Source organism: Mustelus asterias, unplaced genomic scaffold (genome assembly GCF_964213995.1).
Source record: "Mustelus asterias unplaced genomic scaffold, sMusAst1.hap1.1 HAP1_SCAFFOLD_201, whole genome shotgun sequence".
In the NCBI taxonomy this organism is placed as follows: domain Eukaryota; kingdom Metazoa; phylum Chordata; class Chondrichthyes; order Carcharhiniformes; family Triakidae; genus Mustelus; species Mustelus asterias.
This window is the reverse complement of record NW_027590192.1, coordinates 483,450-505,021: the sequence shown is the minus strand read 5'-3', so window position 1 is coordinate 505,021 and position 21,572 is coordinate 483,450. Positions and strand designations below refer to the sequence as shown.

The window sequence follows — 21,572 nt, the reverse complement described above, 5'->3', positions numbered from 1 at the left end:
GTATTCAAATATCACTGTTTTATTTCACATTTATTTGGAATATTAAACTCCAGTCCAGTTACAGGGATTATTAACATAATCAGAAACAAACTCCAAATATCAGAATGAACATAGTCCAGTCCTGAATGTGATTCACAGCAGCAGCAATAACAGCAGAATCCAGCCCCTGTAGTAACTTATGAACTTGCTGGTGTGTCAGAATGTGAGGTAACCGAATGAATCTCTTCTCACATGGAGCAGGTGAACAGCCTGTGAATGTGTTTGTGTATCAGCAGATACATTTTGCATTTAAAGCTCTGCTCACAGTCAGAAGTTTGAAAAAGTTCCTTATCAGTGTGAACAAGTTGATGTGCAGTGAAGTGGGATGACTGAGTAAATCTCTTGCTAAACATGGAGCAAGTGAACAGCCTCTCCCAGAGTGAGTGCACTGGTGGACACTGAGTTCACATGTCCAGCTGAACCCAGTCCCATAGTGAGAGACTCTGGATGGTCTGCTGTCAGTGTGAACCTGCTGATAGCACATCAGATTCATAGAAATTTTAAAACATTTCCCACAATCCAGACATTTGAAACACATTCCATCAGTGTGAACTCACTGGTGTGTTAACAAAACGAATGAATCAGTGAATTGCTTCCCACACATGGAGCAGGTGAATGACCTCTCCCTGGTGTGAACTCTCTGCTGTTGCTGCAGGATGGACAATCGCTTGAACCTCTCCCTGCACTGAGAGCAGATGAGTGGAGTGGAACGGACTGAATACACTGGTGAACCATCAGTGAATGTGGGTTTTTAAAGCTCCTGTCACAGTCTCAGCATTTAAATCCTCTCTCTTCAGTATGAACCCACTGGTGTGTGTGGAGACTGGATGGAGAAAAGTGGGAGTTCGGGGCTCAGACAAGAGGGATGTTTAGAGACAGTTTGGCCCATTGGGCTAATGGAATGGAGCAAAGCAACAGAGACAGCTGATTGGATTATCTCAATCTTAGTGACAAAGTACTTCCATGAGCTCCTCACACTTGTTGTTGGAGGTGAGGATAGAGGAAACAGGGGAGAGCCCTTCAAAAGGAACTGACTTGTATTAGAGTTATTAAAAATATTCACGATGTGAATATTTTTCGAACTTGATCGAGTTTTTCGAGGAAGTGATGAAGATGATTGATGAGGGTAGGGCAGTGGATGGTGTCTACATGGACTTCAGTAAGGCCTTTGACAAGGTCCCTCACGGCAGACTGGTGCAGAAAGTGAAGTCGCATGGGATCAGAGGTGAGCTAGCGAGGTGAATACAAAACTGGCTCGGTCAAAGAAGACAGAGGGTAGCAGTGGAAGTGTTTCTGAATAGAGGGCTGTGACAAGTGGTGTTCCTCAGGGATCAGTGCTGGGACCTTTGCTGTTTGTAATATATATAAATGATTTGGAGGAAAATGTAACTGGATTGATTAGTAAGTTTGCGGACGACACAAAGGTTGGTGGATTTGCAGATAGCGATGAGGACCATCAGAGGATACAGCAGGATATAGATCAGTTGGAGACTTGGGCGGAGAAATGGCAGATGAAGTTTAATCCGGACAAATGTGAGGTAATGCATTTTGGAAGGTCTAATACAGATAGGAAATATACAGTAAATGGCAGAACCCTTAAGAGTATTGATGGGCAAAGGGATCTGGGTGTACAGGTACACAGGTCATTGAAAGTGGCAATGCAGGTGGAGAAGGTAGTCAAGAAGGCATACGGCATGCTTGCCTTCATCGGCCGGGGTATTGAGTTTAAAAATTGGCAAGTCATGTTGCAGCTTTATAGAACCTTAGTTAGGCCGCACTTGGAATATAGTGTTCAATTCTGGTCGCCACACTACCAGAAGGATGTGGAGGCTTTGGAGGGGGTACAGAAAAGATTTACCAGGATGTTGCCTGGTATGGAGGGCATTAGCTATGAGGAGAGGTTGGAGAAACTTGGTTTGTTCTCACTGGAATGACGGAGGTTGAGGGGCGACCTGATAGAAGTCTACAAGATTATGAGAGTCATGGACAGAGTGGATAGTCAGAAGCTTTTTCCTAAGGTGGAAGAGTCAATTACTAGGGGGCACAGGTTTAAGGTGTGCGGGGCAAGATTTAAAGGAGATGTACGAGGCAGATTTTTTACACAGAGAGTAGTGGGTGCCTGGAACTCGTTGCCGGGGGAGGTAGTGGAAGTGGATACGGTAGTGAGTTTTAAGGGGCGTCTTGACTTTACATGAATAGGATGGGAATAGAGGGATATGGTCCCTGGAAGGGTAGGAGGTTTTAGTTCAGTCAGGCAGCATGGTCGGTGCAGGACCATGGAGGGCAGAAGGGCCTGTTCCTGTGCTGTAATTCTCTTTGTTCTGTAAACATTTCTCTGGATATTTAAATAAAAAGAGTTATCCAAGTGAATGTTGGTCCAAGAGAAAGTGACTCTGGGGAATTAATAATGGAAAGTGAGGAGATGGCAGATGAATTCAACAGGTACTTTGTATCAGTCTTCACTATAGTTTAGTACTCTACCCGATAGTATCGAGGATAGAAGTAATATCTCATCAGGGTGTGGAAGGGAGAGAGGAACTCAGGAAAACTGCTGTCACTTATGAAGTGGTACTGAGCAAATAGTTGGAGCTGTCGGCTGACAAATCCCGGACCCTGATGGACTTCATTCTCGGCTCTGAAAAGAAGCAGCTCGTCAGATAAAAGCAAAGTATTGCGGATACTGAAAATCTGAAATAAAAACAGAAAATGCTGGAAAGACTCAGCAGGTCTGGCAGCACCTGTGGAGGGAGAAACAGAGTTGAAATTTTGAGGCCATATGGCTGTTCTTTAGCTGAAGAGGGGTAGAAACGACTGGGGTGAGATAGTTGATGCATTGTTTTTAATTTTCCAAAATTCCCCGGTTTTGGTGGAAGTTCCATTAGATTAGAAAGTTGCAAATGTAACTCCTTTATTCAAAGAAGGAGAGAGACCAAAAGCAGGAATCTACAGGACAGTTAACTTAACATGCCGTAGGAAAAATGTTAGAAGCTATTATTAAATATGTTACAGCATGGCAGTGAGAAAAATCCAGGCTATGAAGGAGAGTCAACATGGTTTTGAGAAAGGGAAATCATATTCAATCTATTTTTTCAGTTCTTTGAAGGAGTCACACGTGCTGTGGATAAACGGGAACCAAAGGTGCAGAAAGGTGAATGTACTGAGATTTCCAGAATGCATTTATAAGGTTATTGTGGAAAATGAAAACTCCTAGTGGGGCGGGGGGAATGGTAACATATTGGCACGGAAAGAAGATTGGCGAGTTAACAGGAAACAGGATTGGCATAAATGGGTCTTTTTCCAGTTGGCTGGATGTGACGAGCGGTGTGCCACAGGGATCAATGCTGGGACCTCAACCTTTTTACCATTTATATCAATAACTCAGATGAAGGAATTGAAGGTATGGTTGCTAAATTTGCCTGTTCGGGTACACTGAATTTGGGAGAATTTAGCATAGCCAATGCACCTAACCAGCACATCTTTCGGAATGTGGGAGGAAACCAGAACATCCGGAGGAAACCCACGCAGACACGGGGAGAACGTGCTGACTCCACAAGACAGTGACCCAAGCCGGGAATCACACCCGGGCCCCTGGCGCTGTGAGGCAGCAGTGCTAGCCACAGTGCCACCATGCCACCCAGTTGGACTGAACAATGTTCATTCTGAGAGTCAGGTTTTGTTTCTGACAGTAATAACCATCCTAACTCAACTGGATAAATATGAAATTAATCAACTTTTTTTCAAAATTATTCTTCTGGATTTTTCCTTTTGGAGAGCGATTACACTATTTCTGCTGTGAAATGAGAACTATTGTCATTCTCCATCCATTTCAGGAAGCCTCATCCAGGATTTTAGCTATTGTGTCTGCATCATTTTTACAAACAGGAAAGGTTTCAATCCACCAGGTAAACATCGCTGTAATTAGCAGGATCTACCAGTCTCCTCTTAGTGTGGAGAGTGGGCCTGTATAATCAAGCTGCAGTGTTTCCCAGGGAACATCAATAATGTGGAACAAGTTAATTGGGACAATGCATTTTGCAGAATCTGATTAGTTTGAACACATGAGGCACAGCTTCAGGTGCTGATGGACATTCTGATGTCTCCTCAGCCACTGATATTGTGATCATGTTGTATAATATTGAGGAGTCAAAAAACAAGAAATACGCCTTGCTTTGATCCATCAAATATACTAATTCCTTTCTAAGCCATCGAGTTGTGACTGAAGTCAAAGTTAAACCATATTTGTGAAAGAAAACTTCATTGTGTCAGATGAGTGAGTCCTTACTTGCTGTGAATGATGAGGGAAAGTTTTCTCTATGGTGCCAACCCTTTTTACCCACAGTCATCTTAGGTCAGTGTCCTGACAAGTTTTTAAATGACATATAACTGGAGTCTGTCGTACCAGTCCCAATGATTGTGTTTTGGGTGGATCCCATGGAATCTCCTCTCGAGCAGCTTTCCTGGTGAGTCAGTCTGCCTGGTTATTACCATCACTCTCTTCACTAACTCCTGCTGCTGATCCACCTTCACCTGGCAAATAGCAATTTGTCCTGGACATCCAGTAACATTCCCAATCATTCAGAGTTTGGAGTGGTGAGCAGTGGTTTCCTTTCTGCTGTGGAGAAGTTGTGTTTCCTCCCCCAGAGGGGTAGGTTTTCTGAGGGAATTACAACCAACGTAGCTTTCAGAATATTTGATGATTATGTCGGTAACAGTTTGAACGGCTGTGACCGCAATAACCTCAGAGTTCTGGGCTAACTGTTGCGATTATGGTGGATATTTAGTAAGGATACTACAATTGTTGTGGAGAATCAAACACACAGCTCCACTCTGATACAAACCTTGTTCATAAAACCAACACATGATCACATAAACCCCAGTGCAATGTAATAGTTATTTGTCTTTAACAGGTCCATCGGACATGACCCCTTTTGCCTGACTGAGACGTAGGATTCTTTCATACTGAAACATCCCAGCCAAGTAATAATTATGAAGATTCAGGACGTGAACGCTTTTTCTTTGTAATTCCATAATTCAACCATTGGCCCTTTAGGATAATGTCACTGCCGTATTTGGGGTCTGCAGAAATATACAATTAAACTCTGCCAGGCACTTTATGTGCTTAATGGGCACTTTATATCTTCTCAATGAATTAGGCAATCAATCTTTCCACAGGACTGATTGTGTCTGAGAACTATCCGACTGGAAAACCTTTTCCATTAAGGCCTCAGAATACTACAGCAGATATACATTGTTCTGGCTGTGGAATTAATTGGATAGATCTTCCAGAGAGCCAGTACAGAGATAATGAGCCTAATGGTTTCTATTTGTGCTGTATCATTCTGTAAAAGAGTGAATAATCAGCATCAGGGACAGAGAGAGGAACCAGTGACTGTGCGATTGAACCCAGTAAGAAGTCTGACAACACCAGGTTAAAGTCCTACAGGTTTATTTGGTAGCACAAGATTTCGGAGTGTTCCTTCTTCTTCAGGTGAGTGAAGAGTTCTGTTCACAAACAAGGCATACATCGAGACAGACTCAATTTACAAGATGATGGTTGGAATGCGAGTCTTTACAGGTAATCAAGTCTTTACAGGTATAGACAATGTGAGTGGAGAGAGGGTTAAGCACAGGTTAAAGAGATGTGTATTGTCTCCAGCCAGGACAGTTACTGAGATTTTGCAAGTCCAGGCAAGTCGTGGGGGTTACAGATAGTGTGACATGAACCCAAGATCCCGGTTTAGGCCGTCCTCATGTGTGCGGAACTTGGCTATCAGTTTTTGCGCAGCGATTCTGCGTTATCGTGTATTGTGAAGGCCGCCTTGGAGAACGCTTTCCCGAAGATCAGAGGCTGAGTGCCCGTGACTGCTGAAGTGTTTCCCGACAGGAAGAGAACACTCCTGCCTGGTGATTGTCGAGCGGTGTTCATTCACCCGTTGTCGTAACATCTGCATTGTCTCCCCAATGTACCATGCCTCGGGACATCCTTTCCTGCAGCTTATAAGAACATAAGAAATAGGAGCAGGAGTAGGCCATCTAGCCCCTCGAGCCTGCCCCGCCATTCAATACGATCATGGCTGATCTGAAGTGGATCAGTTCCACTTACCCGCCTGGTCCCTATAACCCCTAATTCCCTTACCGATCAGGAATCCATCTCTCCGTGATTTAAACATATTCAACGAGATAGCCTCCACCACTTCAGTGGGCAGAGAATTCCAGAGATTCACCACCTCTGAGAGAAGAAGTTCCTCCTCAACTCTGTCCTAAACTGACCCCCCTTTATTTTGAGGCTGTGCCCTCTAGTTCCAGCTTCCTTTCTAAGTGGAAAGAATCTCTCCACTTCTACCCTATCCAGCCCCTTCATTATTTTATATGCCTCTGTACGATCACCCCTCAACCTTCTAAACTCCAACGAATACAAACCCAATCTGCTCAATCTCTCCTCATAATTTACACCCCTCAACTCCGGTATCAACCTGGTGAACCTTCTCTGCACTCCCTCCAAGGCCAATATATCCTTTCGCAAGTAAGGGGACCAAAACTGCACACAGTATTCCAGCTGCGGCCTCACCAATGCCTTGTACAGATGCAGCAAGACTTCTCTGCTTTTATATTCTATCCCCCTGGTGATAAATACCAACATCCCATTTGCCTTCTTGATCACCTGTTGTACTTGCAGACTGAGTTTTTGCGACTCATGCACAAGGACCCCCAGGTCCCTCTGCACAGTAGCATGTTGTAATTTTTTTCCATTTAAATAATAAACCAATTTACTATTATTTCTTCCAAAGTGGATAACCTCGCATTTGCTAACGTTATACTCCATCTGCCAGATCCTCGCCCACTCACTCAGCCTATTCAAATCTCTCTGCAGACCCTCCACTTCCTCCACGCAATTCACTTTCCCACTCATCTTCGTGTCATCAGCAAACTTTGTTACCCTACACTCAGACCCCTCCTCCAGATCATCTCTGTAAATAGTAAACAGTTGAGGCCCCAGTACCGATCCCTGCGGCACGCCACTAGTCACCATCTGCCAACCAGAAAAGCACCCATTTATTCCAACTCTCTGCTTCCTGTTAGATAGCCAATCCCCAATCCACGCTAACACCCTACCCCCAACTCCGTGTGCCCCAATCTTCTGCAGCAACCTTTTGTGAGGCACCTTATCGAATGCCTTTTGGAAATCCAAAAACACCACATCTACTGGTTCCCCTCCGTCAACCGCACTAGTCACATCTTCATAAAAATCCAGTAAGTTCGTCAAACACGACTTTCCTCTCATGAATCAATGCTGCGTCTGCTTGATCGAACCATTCTTATCCAGATGGCCTGCTATTCCTTCTTTAATGATGGATTCCAGCATTTTCCCAACTACAGACGTTAAGCTAACCGGCCTGTAGTTACCCGCCTTTTGTCTACTTCCTTTTTTAAACAGCGGCGTAACAGTAGCCGTTTTCCAATCAGCTGGAACTACCCTCTGACTGGACCAAAAATGTCTGAAATATACAGACTGGGCTCACTTCCTTTCCCTTCAGTGGCTAAGGGTGGACAAGTCACCAGGATCCAATGAACTGCACGCTAGGCTTTTAATGGAGGTTGCTGAAGAGATTGTGGAGAATTTTGTTGAAATTTTTCGTAACTCCCTAGATTCCGGGAGAGTATCAGAAGATTGGCAATCAGCCAATGTGATGACCTTGGTCAAAAAGGGAGAAGGCAGAAGGCAGGGAACTATAGGTCAGTTAATTTAACATCTATTATTGGCAAGACGCTGGAGTCAATAACCAAAGAGCAAATAGCTAATCATTTAGGAAAGCTGAATATAATCAAACCTCGTCCACATTGTTCTATGAAAGGTAAATCATGTTTGACAAATTTCCTTGAATTGTTTGAGGATGTGAGAAGGAGGGTAGATCAAGAGAAATCTGTACTTGTAGTTTATTTAAAAAGGGCGCCACGGCAGCACAGTGGTTAGCACTGCTGCTTCACAGTGCCAGGGACCCAGGTTCAATCCCGGCCTTGGGTGACAGTCTGTGTGGAGTATGCACATTCTCTCCATGTCTGTGTGGATTTCTGAGTGCTCCAGATTCTTCCCACAGTCCAAAGATGTGTGGGTTAGATTGATTGGCCATGCTAAATTGCCCCTTTGTGTCCCTATAGATGTAGATTAGGTGGATTAGTGGGGTGAAAATGTGGGGCTACAGGGATAGGGCCTGGGAAAGATGAGTCAAGAGTTGGGGAAGATGCAATAAAGTCACCCCTCTGTCTCCAAAACATGGCAAATGGAGTTTAAAGTGTGAGGTCATGTATTTCAGTCAGAGGAATCAACAGGATGATGATCTAAATGGAAAGGGGCTGCCGGTGAGTGAAGTACAGCGGGATCTTGGTGTTCTTGTGCATGAATCACAAAAAGCTAGCAGGCAGGTCCCACATGAGGTAAGAAGGAAAATGGCATTTTGGCTTTTATTGCAAAGGGGTTGGAGTTTAAAAACAGGGAGGTTTTGTTGCAACTGTACAGTGTGTTGGTGATGCCTCACCTGGAATAGTGCATACAGTTTTCATCCCCTTCCATAAACAAGGATACAGTAATATTCAACATAGTCCAAAAGGAAATTCACCAGGCTAATTCCTGGATGGGAGGGTTGTCCTATCAAGAGGGAGGAAATTGTCATGGTCTGTGTTCCTTGAAGTTTTGAAGACAAAGGGGTGATTGAAACATATAAGATCCTGAGGGGGCTTGACAAGGTAGATGGTGAGATATTTTCACGAGTGGGAGAGTCTCAAACAAAATAAATACCTCATTGAATGTTTTTAAGGCAAAGATAGATAAATTTTTGAACAGTAAAGGAATTAAGGGTTATGGTAAGCAAGCAGGTAAGTGGAGCTCAGTCCACGAAAAGATCAGCCGTGATCTTATTGAATGGCAGAGCAGGCTCGAGGGGCCAGATGGCCTACTCCTGCTCCTAGTTCTTATGTTCTTATAAGCACTGATTCCAGATTGTTCAATACTTCTACATTGAATCCCTCTCCTTTCCTTCTCCATATGTACTCTATGATGTACCGATCATGGTGCCCGAACTAAACTAAAACAAAAACCTTCTGACTCATAGAAACCATAGAAACATAGAAACCCTACTGCACAGAAAGAGGCCATTCGGCCCATCGAGTCTGCACTGACCACAATCCCACCCAGGCCCTATCCCCATACCCATGCATATTTTACCCACTAATCCCTCTAACCTACGCATCTCAGGACACTAAGGGCAATTTTAGCATGGCCAATCAACCTAACCCGCACATCTTTGGACTGTGGGAGGAAACCGGAGTACCCGGAGGAAACCCACGCAGACACGAGGAGAATGTGCAAACTCCACACAGACGGTGACCCAAGCCGGGAATCGAACCCAGGTCCCTGGAGCAGTGCTAACCACTGTGCTACCGTGCCGCAACTAGGGATGGGTAATAAATGCTGGCCAGCCAGCGACGCCCATGTCCCACGAATGAGTAAAAGAAATCACAGAATTATTTTGATTCAAAGTTGAGACCTTATCCACACACAGAACACGAGTAGAGTCTCTCCCGCTGTGAATGCTGTAATATTTTTTCAGGCTGTGTAACTAGTTAAAGCTCTTTCCACAGTCAGTGCACTGGAACACTCTCATTCGAGTATGTGTGTGTCTCGGTGATTTGCCACTCCCATTGATGTTTAAAACTTTCTGAAGCAGACGGTACAGAGAAGCATTTCTTCTTCTGGATTCAAAGGCCAATGATAATCAGATCCTGATGAATTGAGTGAGGACGGGACGTTTGCTTTGAGATTTCTGTCACCTGATATCCTGTAAAAGGAGTTTACAAAAGTAATCACTCAGTACAAGATAGAAATTCAGAACAGATAATTCTAGTTTCTAAGGAACATTCTTTCCCCTCTCATTCCACAAAGGCTGTAAATCTCCATCCCACACACTCTCCCTCCATTCTCACTCTGCTGTATCTAATATTCACCCTCCCAATTCTCCTGAAGGTGCTGATTGAGGCTGATTGACAGATCCATGCTCACTGCTTCCTGTCAATCTTTTCGGTAAAACAATTAAACTAAACCAAATCAACTGAGGACAAATAAACATTCTGTTGAATCTTTTTGGCAAAACAATTAAACTTGAAAGAAATCACTAACTATTCTGTTAATCTTTTTGGCAAAACAAGTGGACCAAATTAAATTAAATGTGGGACAGATCAAAATGGGCAGACCTCAAAAAGAAGGGAATCGCCTGCCCTGGACACAGAGAGCTGGAAATCTCCATGCAGGCGGCCAGACAGATATATGTCTATATGACTGGAGTAACAATGTGTGGAATGTACAGACTGGATTCACTTCCTTTCCCTTCAGTTGCTGCAAGTCCCCAATTTCCCCCAGAATGAGAAAAGAAATGGAAAGGGGAAAACATTGATTTCCTCCCAGATGGTGCAGAGGAGGGAGTTTCGGTCTGAAGCTCATTGGACAACATCCGCACGGTGACGTCACAACGGAGCCCTGCCTGAATCAACCAATAGACATCAGCCTGCTCCGCGATGACGTCCTGGGGTTCCAGTGCGCAGGCTCGGCGAGCGGACGCGGGAACCCCGCCCCCACCCATGTTCCCCTCCCCCAGCACCTCCTCGAGCCAAGGTTTCCAGGCAACCGGCTGGCGGCTCCGGCCAGAGCGAGAAGCCGCTCGGTGATCTCCCCCCCACTACCAGGGACTGCGCATGTCCAAGGGAGAGGGGCAATTGCGCATGTGCGGAGATCGGCCCACTCCCCCCCGACGTCAATGCTGAGGTATTGACCAATGGGAAGACTTGGAGGACCGGAAGTAAGTTTCTCCTGCCGCCAACCAGACCTTCCCCATTGTCTGAACGCGGAAACAGGACAATGAGCTTGTTCACCCGGAAAGCTGCTGCTCTCTCTGTGAATGAAGATTGAGTACAGACAGACTCAAACTTCCTCCTGTCGTCAGCATCTGTGAGTAAAACACTTTCTTTTCTCCCCCTTTCCATTTCTTTTCTCATTCTGGGGGGAAATTGGGGAGTTGCAGCAACTGAAGGGAAACGAAGTGAATCCAGGGACGCTGCAGACTCTGGAAAGGTTGGCCCAGGTCTCTCTCTTTCAAAGACATTGACATCCTTTGCTCCCGCAGCTTGACACATTTATTTGTCTGGCTCAAAGCATGGTCTCTTTCCGAATTAAAGCGCTGGTTTCCCCAGGAGATGACTGACATTTAAGGGGACAATAAATTAATATAGGACAGAGATATGTCTAGTGTTGTTTATGGGACAGATTAGATGTATTATTTATGGTTCTGTAATGAAATACATTTATTATTATGTCTGGTTTTGTAATATAATACTGTAGATATGTTATACATTTCCAGTCTTGGTCATTACAGCACAGAAGGAGTTCATTCAGTAATACAAGTCCATGCCGAATCTCGTTTCAGCTTCATCTCAACTTCGGCTGCATTTGAGATGCTGACCTCCCTCTGGGAGAAAAGGTTTTTCCTCTTGCCCCCTGTAAACCATCTACCAGTCACTTTAAATCTATGCAAAAAAGCAAAATAGTGCGGATGCTGCAATCTGAAAAAAACACACAGAAAATGCTGAAAAATCTCAGCAGGTCTGACAGCATCAGTGGCAAGAGAATGGAGCCAACATTTAAAGTCTGGTTGACCCTTCATCAGACTCTTGACCTCTGACATTTTCAGTGTTATGCCTATGTTCCCTGTTAATCGCTCCTCGACTGTGGGAAACATGTCAGTCCTTTTTACCTTTTCTCGGCCTCTCATAATTTTCAAGTCCTGGTTACATTCAGTCAGTCCCGTTACCCCTCCATATCCCCATTGCAAGTAAATTTGCCAGTTTATTACCTTCTGGTGCCATCTACCTCCACTTCCACATGCTGCTGAAATCAAGTTCTTCCACTCATCCCCCATATATCCAGTAACACAATACTGTGTATTACATGGGTTTTTTAGTCCAGTTAACACATAAAATCGGTGAGCATGGATCTGTTGGTCAGCAAGAATTGGTCCCTTCAGGAGAATTGGGAGGGTGAATATTAGATACAGCAGAGTGAGAATTGAGGGAGAGTGTGTGGGATGGAGATTTACAGCTTTTGGGGAATGAGAAAGGAAAGAATATTCAATAGAAACTAGAATTGTCTGTTCTGAATTTCTATCCTGTACTGACTCTGATTTCTTTTGTAAACTCCTTTTACAGGATATCAGAAGGTGAGGATTTACAGACAAAAGTCAACATTTGACAGAGTCTCCCAATTCATCGGGACCTTAACATCGGCCTTTGAATCTAGGAGGATATTACAGGATATTGAAAGAGGAATCACAGGCCGAAATCTCAAACGTCATGTCCAGATCTGACAGAGTCAAATTCCTTTGGACCTGAATATCATCGGCCTTGAGTCTAGAAGGAGGAATGGTTATCCAGTCTGCCGATTTGAAAAGATTTCAAACACCAGTAAGTCTGGAAAAGCACCAACACACTGCCACACTCAAGTGAGAGTATTCCAGTGCACTGAATAAAGAGGTTTAACCAGTTACACAGCCTGAATAAATATCACACCATTCCCAAAGGGAAGAGACTCTACCCGTGTTCTGTGTGTGGATGGAGCTTTAACTGATTGTCCATCTGAGCCATGGAGAAACCATGGAAATGTGCAGACTGTGGGAAGAGATACAGAGCCCCATCAGAGCTGGAAGCTCATCGGCGCAGCCACACTGGGGAGAGACCATTCATCTGCTCTCAGTGTGGGAAGGGATTCACTGAGTCAGGCCACCTGCAGCAACACCAGCGAGTTCACACTGGGGAGAAACCATTCACCTGCTCTCAGTGCGGGAAGGGATTCACTCGGTTATCCAGCCTGCAGACACACCAGCGAGTTCACACTGGGGAGAGGCCGTTCACCTGCTCTCAGTGTGGGAAGAATTACAGTCAATCATCCCACCTGCATTCACACCAGCGAGTTCACACTGGGGAGAGGCCGTATATCTGCATTCAGTGTGGAAAGGAATTCGCTTTGTATTCTGAATGGCGGAGACACCAGCGAGTTCATACTGGGGAGAGGCCGTTCACCTGCTCTGTGTGGGAAGGGATTCATTCAGTCTTCAGACTTGCAGAGACACCAGCGAGTTCACACTGGGGAGAGGCCGTTCACTTGCTCTCAGTGTGGGAAGCGATTCATAGTTTCATCTCAGCTGCTGAAACATCAACAAGTTCACGAGTGATTCCAGGGGTTGGATTCTGCTGTGATTGTTTCTGCTCTCAATTACATCCAGGACTGCATTTTGTTCATTCTCACAGTTGATCAATGGGGAGGGTCAGAGGGTTTCTTTCTGCTGGACTGGCCGGTCTCATGACTTTTCGTCCAGGGGGCCGATGCTCTTTGAGCCTTTTGTGAATACCTGGATTCAGATTTCACAAGGATCACAGAGTGACAGGTTATTTGGAGGTTAAGAGATAATTAGTCAGCATTTCTGTTTGAAACCCCACAAATGTCCATCCAATTTCCTTTGTAATTGTTTATTGTCTCCACTTCCTCCTCCCTCGTAGGCAGCGAGTTCCAGGTCATTACCATTCGCTGCATCAAAATATTCTTCCTCACATCCCCCCTGCATCTCTGATCCAGAACCTTAAATCTGTGTCCTCCTCGTCCTTGTCCCATCAGCTAATGGGAACAGCTTTTCTTTGTCCACCTTATCTAAACCTGTCAGAATCTTGTCCACCTCGATCAAATCTCCCCTCAACCTCCTTTGCTCCAAGGGGAACAACCCCAGCCTGACATTGACAATAAAGAACAAACTAACAGAATATGTTAATACCTGAAATCAAATGGGAATGTTTAATTTCTGTTTTAAAGATATTGTGAATATATTATCCTGGACAATAAAGAAATTGCAATAACTCACCTTGGGTGTGGTTGAATGGAATATATCAATCTGGAATCCACCTACAGTCTCGTGAAAGTCTGGAATGTGTAGCTGGAAATCGCTCCCTAACAGCACTGTGGGTGTACTTACACCTCAGGCATTATAACAGTTCAAGAAGGCAGTGTTGGGGTTGACCATGGCCGAGGCAGCTACATACAGCCACATATTCTGTTATAATTGAAGGACTGCAGATTGAATGTGAGGCATTATGGGACTGGACTATCTTGACCACATTCCTGTGACTGCTCAGTTTCTGCAATCACGGACCATTAAAGCTGCTTAGCAGGGCCCTGACAGAGGAGCTGGTGAGAATATTTACTCAGAATGAGTTAGAATTAAACTTGTTCCAGGACCGGCTGGTGTTCAGCGGCTGAGATACCCGAATCTGTGAAGAGGAGGTCTGACCAATCAACAAACAGTGGCAGATAGTTGGTTAAGAAGTTAATAAGCGTTCTCAGGCATTATTTAAATTATTTTATCCCAAATTTGTGATAAGAACTTTGAGGGACTTGTGACCCGTTAGTCGGTGAAGTAACGGTATACTCCAAATAGCACTGGACTGAAAAGCAGACCTCAGAGTAGATTCTAATGGTTATAAACTGACCCAAGCATGGCCAGTGAAAAATCAGAACTTGAGTGGGGACTGGACAGATCTCTTACCTGCTATTTGGAAACTAAGAACAAGAAACTTATCGATAAAATTATTAGAGAATAGAGCCAACGTTTCGAGTCTGGAAGACACTTCATAACAGCTCTTGTAAAGGGTCATCCATATCTGAAACATTGGCTCTATTCTCTCTCCACAGACGCTGTCAGACCTGCTGACATTTTCCAGCATTTTCTGTTTTTGTTTCAGATTCCAGAATCTGCAGTATTTAACTTTTATGATAAAATGATTAGTTCTGATTGGAATCCCCACGACCCTCCCGCAAAACAGAGGGAGTGGTGGCAAAGGGAGAAAAAGGATAAGGATGATAAAGTCTGGGTTCTGATTCTCCGAGTTCATGGAGAATCAACAAAATGAGTGAACCAGTTTATAAAGAACAGAAGTTACCCATCCCTAACAAAAACTGATCAAATAAAAATAATTAGGTTGTGGAATATAACAAAAAAATTAAGAGCTGAAGTTTACAATCGAGTTTGTTTTGATTTTTATACTTGTGTAAAGTGGGATTATTGTGTGCCAATTTTTTTCTGCTCACTCCCCATCCCTTTAGGTTCTGTAGAAAAGTTAACCCTTTCAGCAGACAGTTCATTTCTTTTCAAATCATCTGAAAACTCGTGTCTATTTTAGTTTATAATTGAAGATTTATGGGAATTGGCTAAGATGGGCTTTTGACATTTTTAAAGTATAAAAAAGTGGTCTTGAGAAGGCAATTTGGTAGAGAGAGGTGGAGGGAGAGATGTTTACAGAGAGGTGTGGAGAGCTGTTGGTTTTACAAGTTATCCACGTTTTCAGAGCCATCACTTCATGTCCTGGTCTGAGAGGGATGGAGAGAAGTCTGTTCAATTGTTAATGTTAAGCTTTCTCTATTAACTGTTAATCGATACTTTGCCTTTTATCATTCTGACTTGTTACATTTTTAATGGTTAATTAACTTTCTGAATTCACCATTTAAATTGTTCTGTCTAGCCACATGGTTGAGACACTGGAACCTGGTGTGATTTACGATGAGGGAGGTTTTTGTAAACAAGAGAACCCCCATAAATCTTAGTTCAAATAAATCAAAGTTCTTACAAATGGAATGCAATCCTTTATTACGAGAGAAATTGAACAGAGAAGTAAAGATGTTCTGCTTCAGTTATACAGGGCGTTGCTGAAACTGCATCTTGAATAGGGGCTGCAGTTTTGTCTCCTATTTAAGAAATGATACAAATGCATTGAGAGTGGTTCAGAGGAGGTTTAATAGATTGCTTCCCAATTCTTGACCCTCACAGGATAAATTTTGTCCAATTTTCCTTGTCTTCACCTCTGACAAAAAGTCATCCTGACTCAAAATGTTGTGTCTATTCTCTCTTTACAGATGATATCAGACTTGCTGAGATTGTCCAGCATTTTCTGTTTTTGTTTCAGATTCCAACAACAGCAGAATTTTGCCTTTATACCAACTGTTGTTGGATAAGGGCATCAAAAATATCGGGTGTGGAACGAGAATGTGGAACGCAACTGTTATGGTGAAATTAAAATGATGGACACAAAATGGTTACCTGGCACACAAAATGGACTCTGGGAAGGGACATTAAAAGGCACTGGCTTTGGGCACAGACAGTTACACAAAGAGTTAAAACCTGCAGTATCTGAATTGCTGCAGGAAGCTGGTCAGACCTGGGGCACTTTAAGACTTGAGATAAGAGCAGACCCAGAACAATGAGCTTGATAAAATCCGCCACTGATGGAGACATGAATACATAAATGTATATATCAAAACCAGTCATTGATAGAGGACATAACTGCATAAATGTATCCATTCTATGTATAATGATGTGTTAACTGTCCATGTCCGTACCTGTCTGCTTGGAACGATGTGTTAATTGTCGATGTCCGTATCTGCCTACTCAACTTGTAACGATGTGTTAACGGCTAATGTCTGTACTATCTATTGTCTAAAAGGTATAAAGATGCTCAACTACCATTGTGTAGTTGAGAAGGTCGCTGCCAAGTACTGCGGAGTACCAATGCTTTCTCCCAAAGCTTTGTCCGAAATAAAACTGTTTTGTTGAACCTCCAAGTCTGACTCCGAAGTGGTAAATTTCCCACAACGCAACACAAACAGATCAGCCATGATGTAAATAAACGGTGGAGCAGACTCAAAGGGCCAAATGGCCAACTTCTGCTCCAATGTCGAATGTTGGTCACAAATTTCTGAGAATTGTGAAACAAGGCTGGAAGATTCACCTTGCTTGTGTTCGTGGGAAAATGTCCAGGAGAACCATCACTGTGAAGGACAGTTCTGGGATTAAAAGGTTGCCAGATTGGAAAAGGAAAACAATGGAAATAAACTCTTGGGGAGTAAAGAATCACTTTGGGCTCATTCTTGGAGAATTGAGTGTGAACATTCCAAGATGGAATAAAATATACCCATTGAGTGTGACATTTGATGGTGTTAAGAGTAAAAGGGCAAAGTTCAATTTTACAGTTTAAGGGTTATGTTCCCGACAAAAAAGTGTTTAGTCATTGTTGCTTCCAGTTTGTTGGAGGAGAAGTCATAAAACTTGAAGTTTTGTCATGTGATTCTTTGATTTACTCATTGAGTTTAGAATTCATTTCTCTAAATTATTGATCATTACAGAGATCCTAATAATTCATTCAAAGCCCTGTGTTTTGACTTCCCATTTGAGCCTGGGGCACCTTTCTGTCTCTCTATTGCTCTTGTCAATGACAGCCAGGCGACGGAGCTGAGGGCTGAATTTAGCTGAGAATAATGAGGCCTGCGGCCCAGTTGGAAAACTGCAATGTATGTTGCAGTAATCGAGAGACAGGAAGGTGCTGGAGGACTGAGTGAGAAATGGGCCTCCAACCAATTGTTATATCGGTCACTCAGAGCTAAAGAGAAACTCGTCTCTTTAAATACATATACAGGGAAGAGGCTGCAATGAAATCTGCCCCTTTTAACACGCACAAAAGCTGGAGGATGAGATTGACAGGCTACAGGAGGACTCCATTCAGCCCATCGTCCTCCTGTTATCTCTTTGAAAGAACTCTCTGATTCATCCAACTGCACTGTTTTTTCCCCAAATTCTTCCCACTCAAGTCTTTACCCTTTGGAGGTAAACTATTGAATCTGCTTTCAGGCAGATCAGAACAACTCAGTGTCAAAAAATAAAATCTCATCTCCCCCTCTGGCTCCTTTGCCAATTCCTTAGAGGGATGACTTTCTGTTAAAGAGCCTGCCAACCCCTCTCACCCACTTTCCCTAAAGTGCATCAATCTCATCAGGAAAAGTCCAGAAAAATCAAATATTTTTACTGATAAAAGTTTATTAATGAAACAGAACATGGTTAAAACAAACAGAAAATGACTTGAGGATCAAAGACAACCAGAGTAAAAGGATGTTCACAATGTTCTGGACACAAATGGTTTCTCTTTAATTCATCTGTAGCCTGTTCCCTGCCCTCTTTGTGGAACACCTCCGCTCAGCCCACAAGCATCACCCTGACCTTCCGCTCGCTTGCCATTAGAATTCACCACCTTGCTCTCACACTCACATTTCTGTCCTCGGCCTGCTGCAATGTTCCGGAGAAGCCCAACACAAGCTGGACGAACAGCCCCTCATCTTCCGATGAGGCACTTTACAGCCTTCTGGATTCAACATTTAGGTCAACAACTTCACACCCTGAACTCTCTCCTACATTTCGATTTGTTTTGTTTTGCCGAGTGCCAGTCTACACCTTGTTTTCATGTTTTTTGCTTCCAGACAGAGCTGTCCTTTATTCTGCCATTAACACTTACTGTGGACCAATGCTTTGTTTCTTTACCACAAACATTACCCCTCCCTTTGCCTTGGGTTCCGGGATATTTTTGTCATTTAATCTCACCCACCCCCTAACCAATTCCTGACTTTCCCTTTTGTTCTCCCTGCCCCTCCCCCCTTTCTCAGCAGCATCAAACCCATCACATTTCTCCCTCTCTTTAGTTCTGAAGTAGAGTTTCATTGGACGTGAAACATTATCTCTGTTTCTCTCTCCACAGATGCTGCCAGACCTGCTGTGTTTTTTCAGTTCTTTCTGTATTTATTTTTGATCTACCTGTAGTGGTAGGAAAAACACTATTTACTATCCAGGATAAAATAAATGTCCTCCATCAGCTTTTGTGGATCATTTCAGTGGAAATGTGCTCTCCCAGGCTCAAAGAGCATCAGCCCATTGGAAGCAAAGTTGTGAGACCGGCCAGTCCAGCAGAAAGAAACCCTCCGACCCTCCCACTTCACCAAGTGTCAGAATGAACATGGTTCAGTCCTGGATGTGGTTAACAGCAACAATAACAGCAGAATCCAACTCCTGTCATCACTTGTGAACTCGCTGGTGTCTCTGCAGGGATGTTGACTGAGTGAATCCCTTTCCACATACAGAGCAGGTGAATGGTCTCTCCCCAGTGTGAACTCGAACGTGTACCTGCAGTCTGGATAACTGAGTGAATCCCTTCCCACAGTGAGAGCAGGTAAACAGCCCCTCCCCAGTGTGAACCCGCTGGTGTGTCAGCAGGCTGGATGCCCGGGTGAATCCCTTTCCACACACACAGCAGATAAATGGCCTCTCCCCAATGTGAGTTCGCTGGTGTTCCCGCAGGTTGAATGAATCAGTGAATCCCTTCCCACACACAGAGCAGGTGAATGGTTTCTCCCCAGTGTGAATTCGCTGGTGTCTCTGCAGGTGGGATGATGTTCTAAACCTCTTTGTGCAGTGAGAGCAGCTGAACGGCCTCTCCTCGGTGTGAATGTGCTGGTGGTCCCTCAGATCCTGAGACCTTTTGAATTCACTCCCACAGTCGGAGCATTTAAAGGGTCTCTCACTGGTGTGAACTCGCTGGTGTTCCTGCAGGTTGGATGTTGATCTAAATCTCTTTGAGCATTGAGAGCAGCTGAACGGTTTCTCCTCAGTGTGAATTCGCTCGTGTCTCAGCAGTTCCTGCGACCTTTTGAAGCTGCTCCCACAGTCGGAGCATTTAAAGGGTCTCTCATTGGTGAGAGTGACTTTGTGGTTCAACAACTTGGAGAAATAAGTGAATCCCATGCCACACACAGAGCAGGTGAATGGCCACTCCTCAGTGTGAATACGTCGATGAATTTCCAGCCGAGATGGGAATCTGAATCCCTTCCCACAGTCCCCACATTTCCACGGTTTCTCCATGGTGCGGGTGTCCTTGTGACTCTCCAGGTTAAACAATCAGTTAAACCTCACACAGAACACAGGTACAGTCTCTGCCCACTGTGAATGCTGTGATGTATTTTCAGGCTATATAACTGGTTAAAGCTCTTTCCACAGTCAGTGCACTGGAACACTCTCACTCGGGTGTGTGTGCGTTGGTGCATTTCCAGTCACACTGACGTTTAACGCCTTCTGAAGCAGACAGAACAGAGAAACATTTCTCCTTCTAGATGCAAAGGCCGATGGTATTCAGGTCCAGATGAATTGAGCGACTGTCAAATCTTGACGTGGCATATGGTTTGGGATTCTGTCAATGGATCCTAACCTTCTGATATCCTATAAAAGGAGTTTGCAGCAGACATCAGAGTCACTACGGGATCAAAATTCAGAACAGATAATTCTAGTTTCGATAGAACATTCTTTCCCCACTCATTCCCCTAAATCTGTAAGTTGGTTAAGATATGGGGGTAGTGATTAGTCATGCTCCTGAACTTGCTGCCTGTGAGGGTAGTCAAGCAGAGATGATCAGTAATTTCTCAATGAGATTGGATGGGTGCTGCAGGAGTACAGAATGGGACCCTCTCCAGACTGACAGAATTGCTCGACAGAGAGTCAGCAGGGCCTCGAATTGTCCAATGGACTCCTCCTCTGCTGTAATGACTCTGACTAGAAATATATAACGTAGCTACAGTACTACATTACAAGACAAGAAATAATAATAAATGTACTTTATTATAGATCCATCCAATATTTATCACATAACCACACTGTCATAATTCTGTCCTCAGAGTTTTAAAGCACAGCAAGAGGCCCTTTGACCCATCGTATTTGTGCTAGCTCTCAAGCACCAATCTGTTCTAATCCCACCTTTCACCACTTGGTCAGTAGCAGCCTTATATGTTATGGCACTTCAAGTACTTATCTAAATGCTTCTTAATGTTGAGCGTTCCCACCTCTCTCACCCTTTCAGGCAGTGAGTTCCAGATTCCCACCACCCTCTGGGTGAAAATCTTTTCCCTCAAATCCCCTCTAAATTTCCTGCCCCTCACTTAAATCTATGTCCCTGGATATTGACCCAGCTACTAAAGGTCAGTGGACTGAGGGATCATATTTTTGTACATCTCAATCAGGCCCCCCCCTCAGCCTTCTCTGCTTTAGGGAGACCAATTCGAGCCTAACCAGCCTCTCTTCATGACTGACACGTTCCAGCCCAGGCAACATCCTGGTGAATCTCCTCTGCACCTTCTCCAGTGCAATCACATCCTTCCTAAAGTGTGGCGACCCGAACTGCAAACAGTACTCCAGCATTTTATACACTCAATCATAACCTGCCTGCTGAAATATTTGATGCCTTGGCTAAAAAAGACAAGTATCCCATATCCCTTCTTAACCAGTTCATCAATCTGTCCTGCTGTCTTCGGGGTCCAATGGACATGCACCCCAAGGTCCCTCTGGTCTTCTGTACTTCCTGGCGTCCTATTGTTCATTATCTGTTCCTTTTTTTTAATACTTTTCCAATTCAATCAAATCAAATCCAATTCAGAGTCCCAACAAGTTGAGACACCCCAGATCCAGGCCGACAAGACAGGGCGAGCGACCAAACCACCCTGTCCCGGGCCCGATCCACATGAGCCAAGCTGATTGGAGAAGGGGGAGGCTCCTCCTCCAAGACTTGAACCCATCTGCACCTCAGCC

The 21,572-nt window shown here is 44.2% G+C and overlaps 2 protein-coding genes across 2 annotated transcripts in view; one reads left to right on the top strand and one right to left on the bottom strand.

Annotated features, from left to right (window-relative positions):
- The window catches only part of LOC144485615 (uncharacterized), a 69,847-nt gene that overhangs the window by 11,378 nt on the left and 36,897 nt on the right, over positions 1 to 21,572 (top strand). The gene's annotated exons all lie outside the window — the stretch shown is intronic.
- On the bottom strand, positions 19,017 to 19,742 carry LOC144485599 (uncharacterized). Its single transcript, XM_078203698.1, has one exon. It carries the CDS (start codon positions 19,740 to 19,742, stop codon positions 19,017 to 19,019), a length of 726 nt encoding a protein of 241 aa, XP_078059824.1.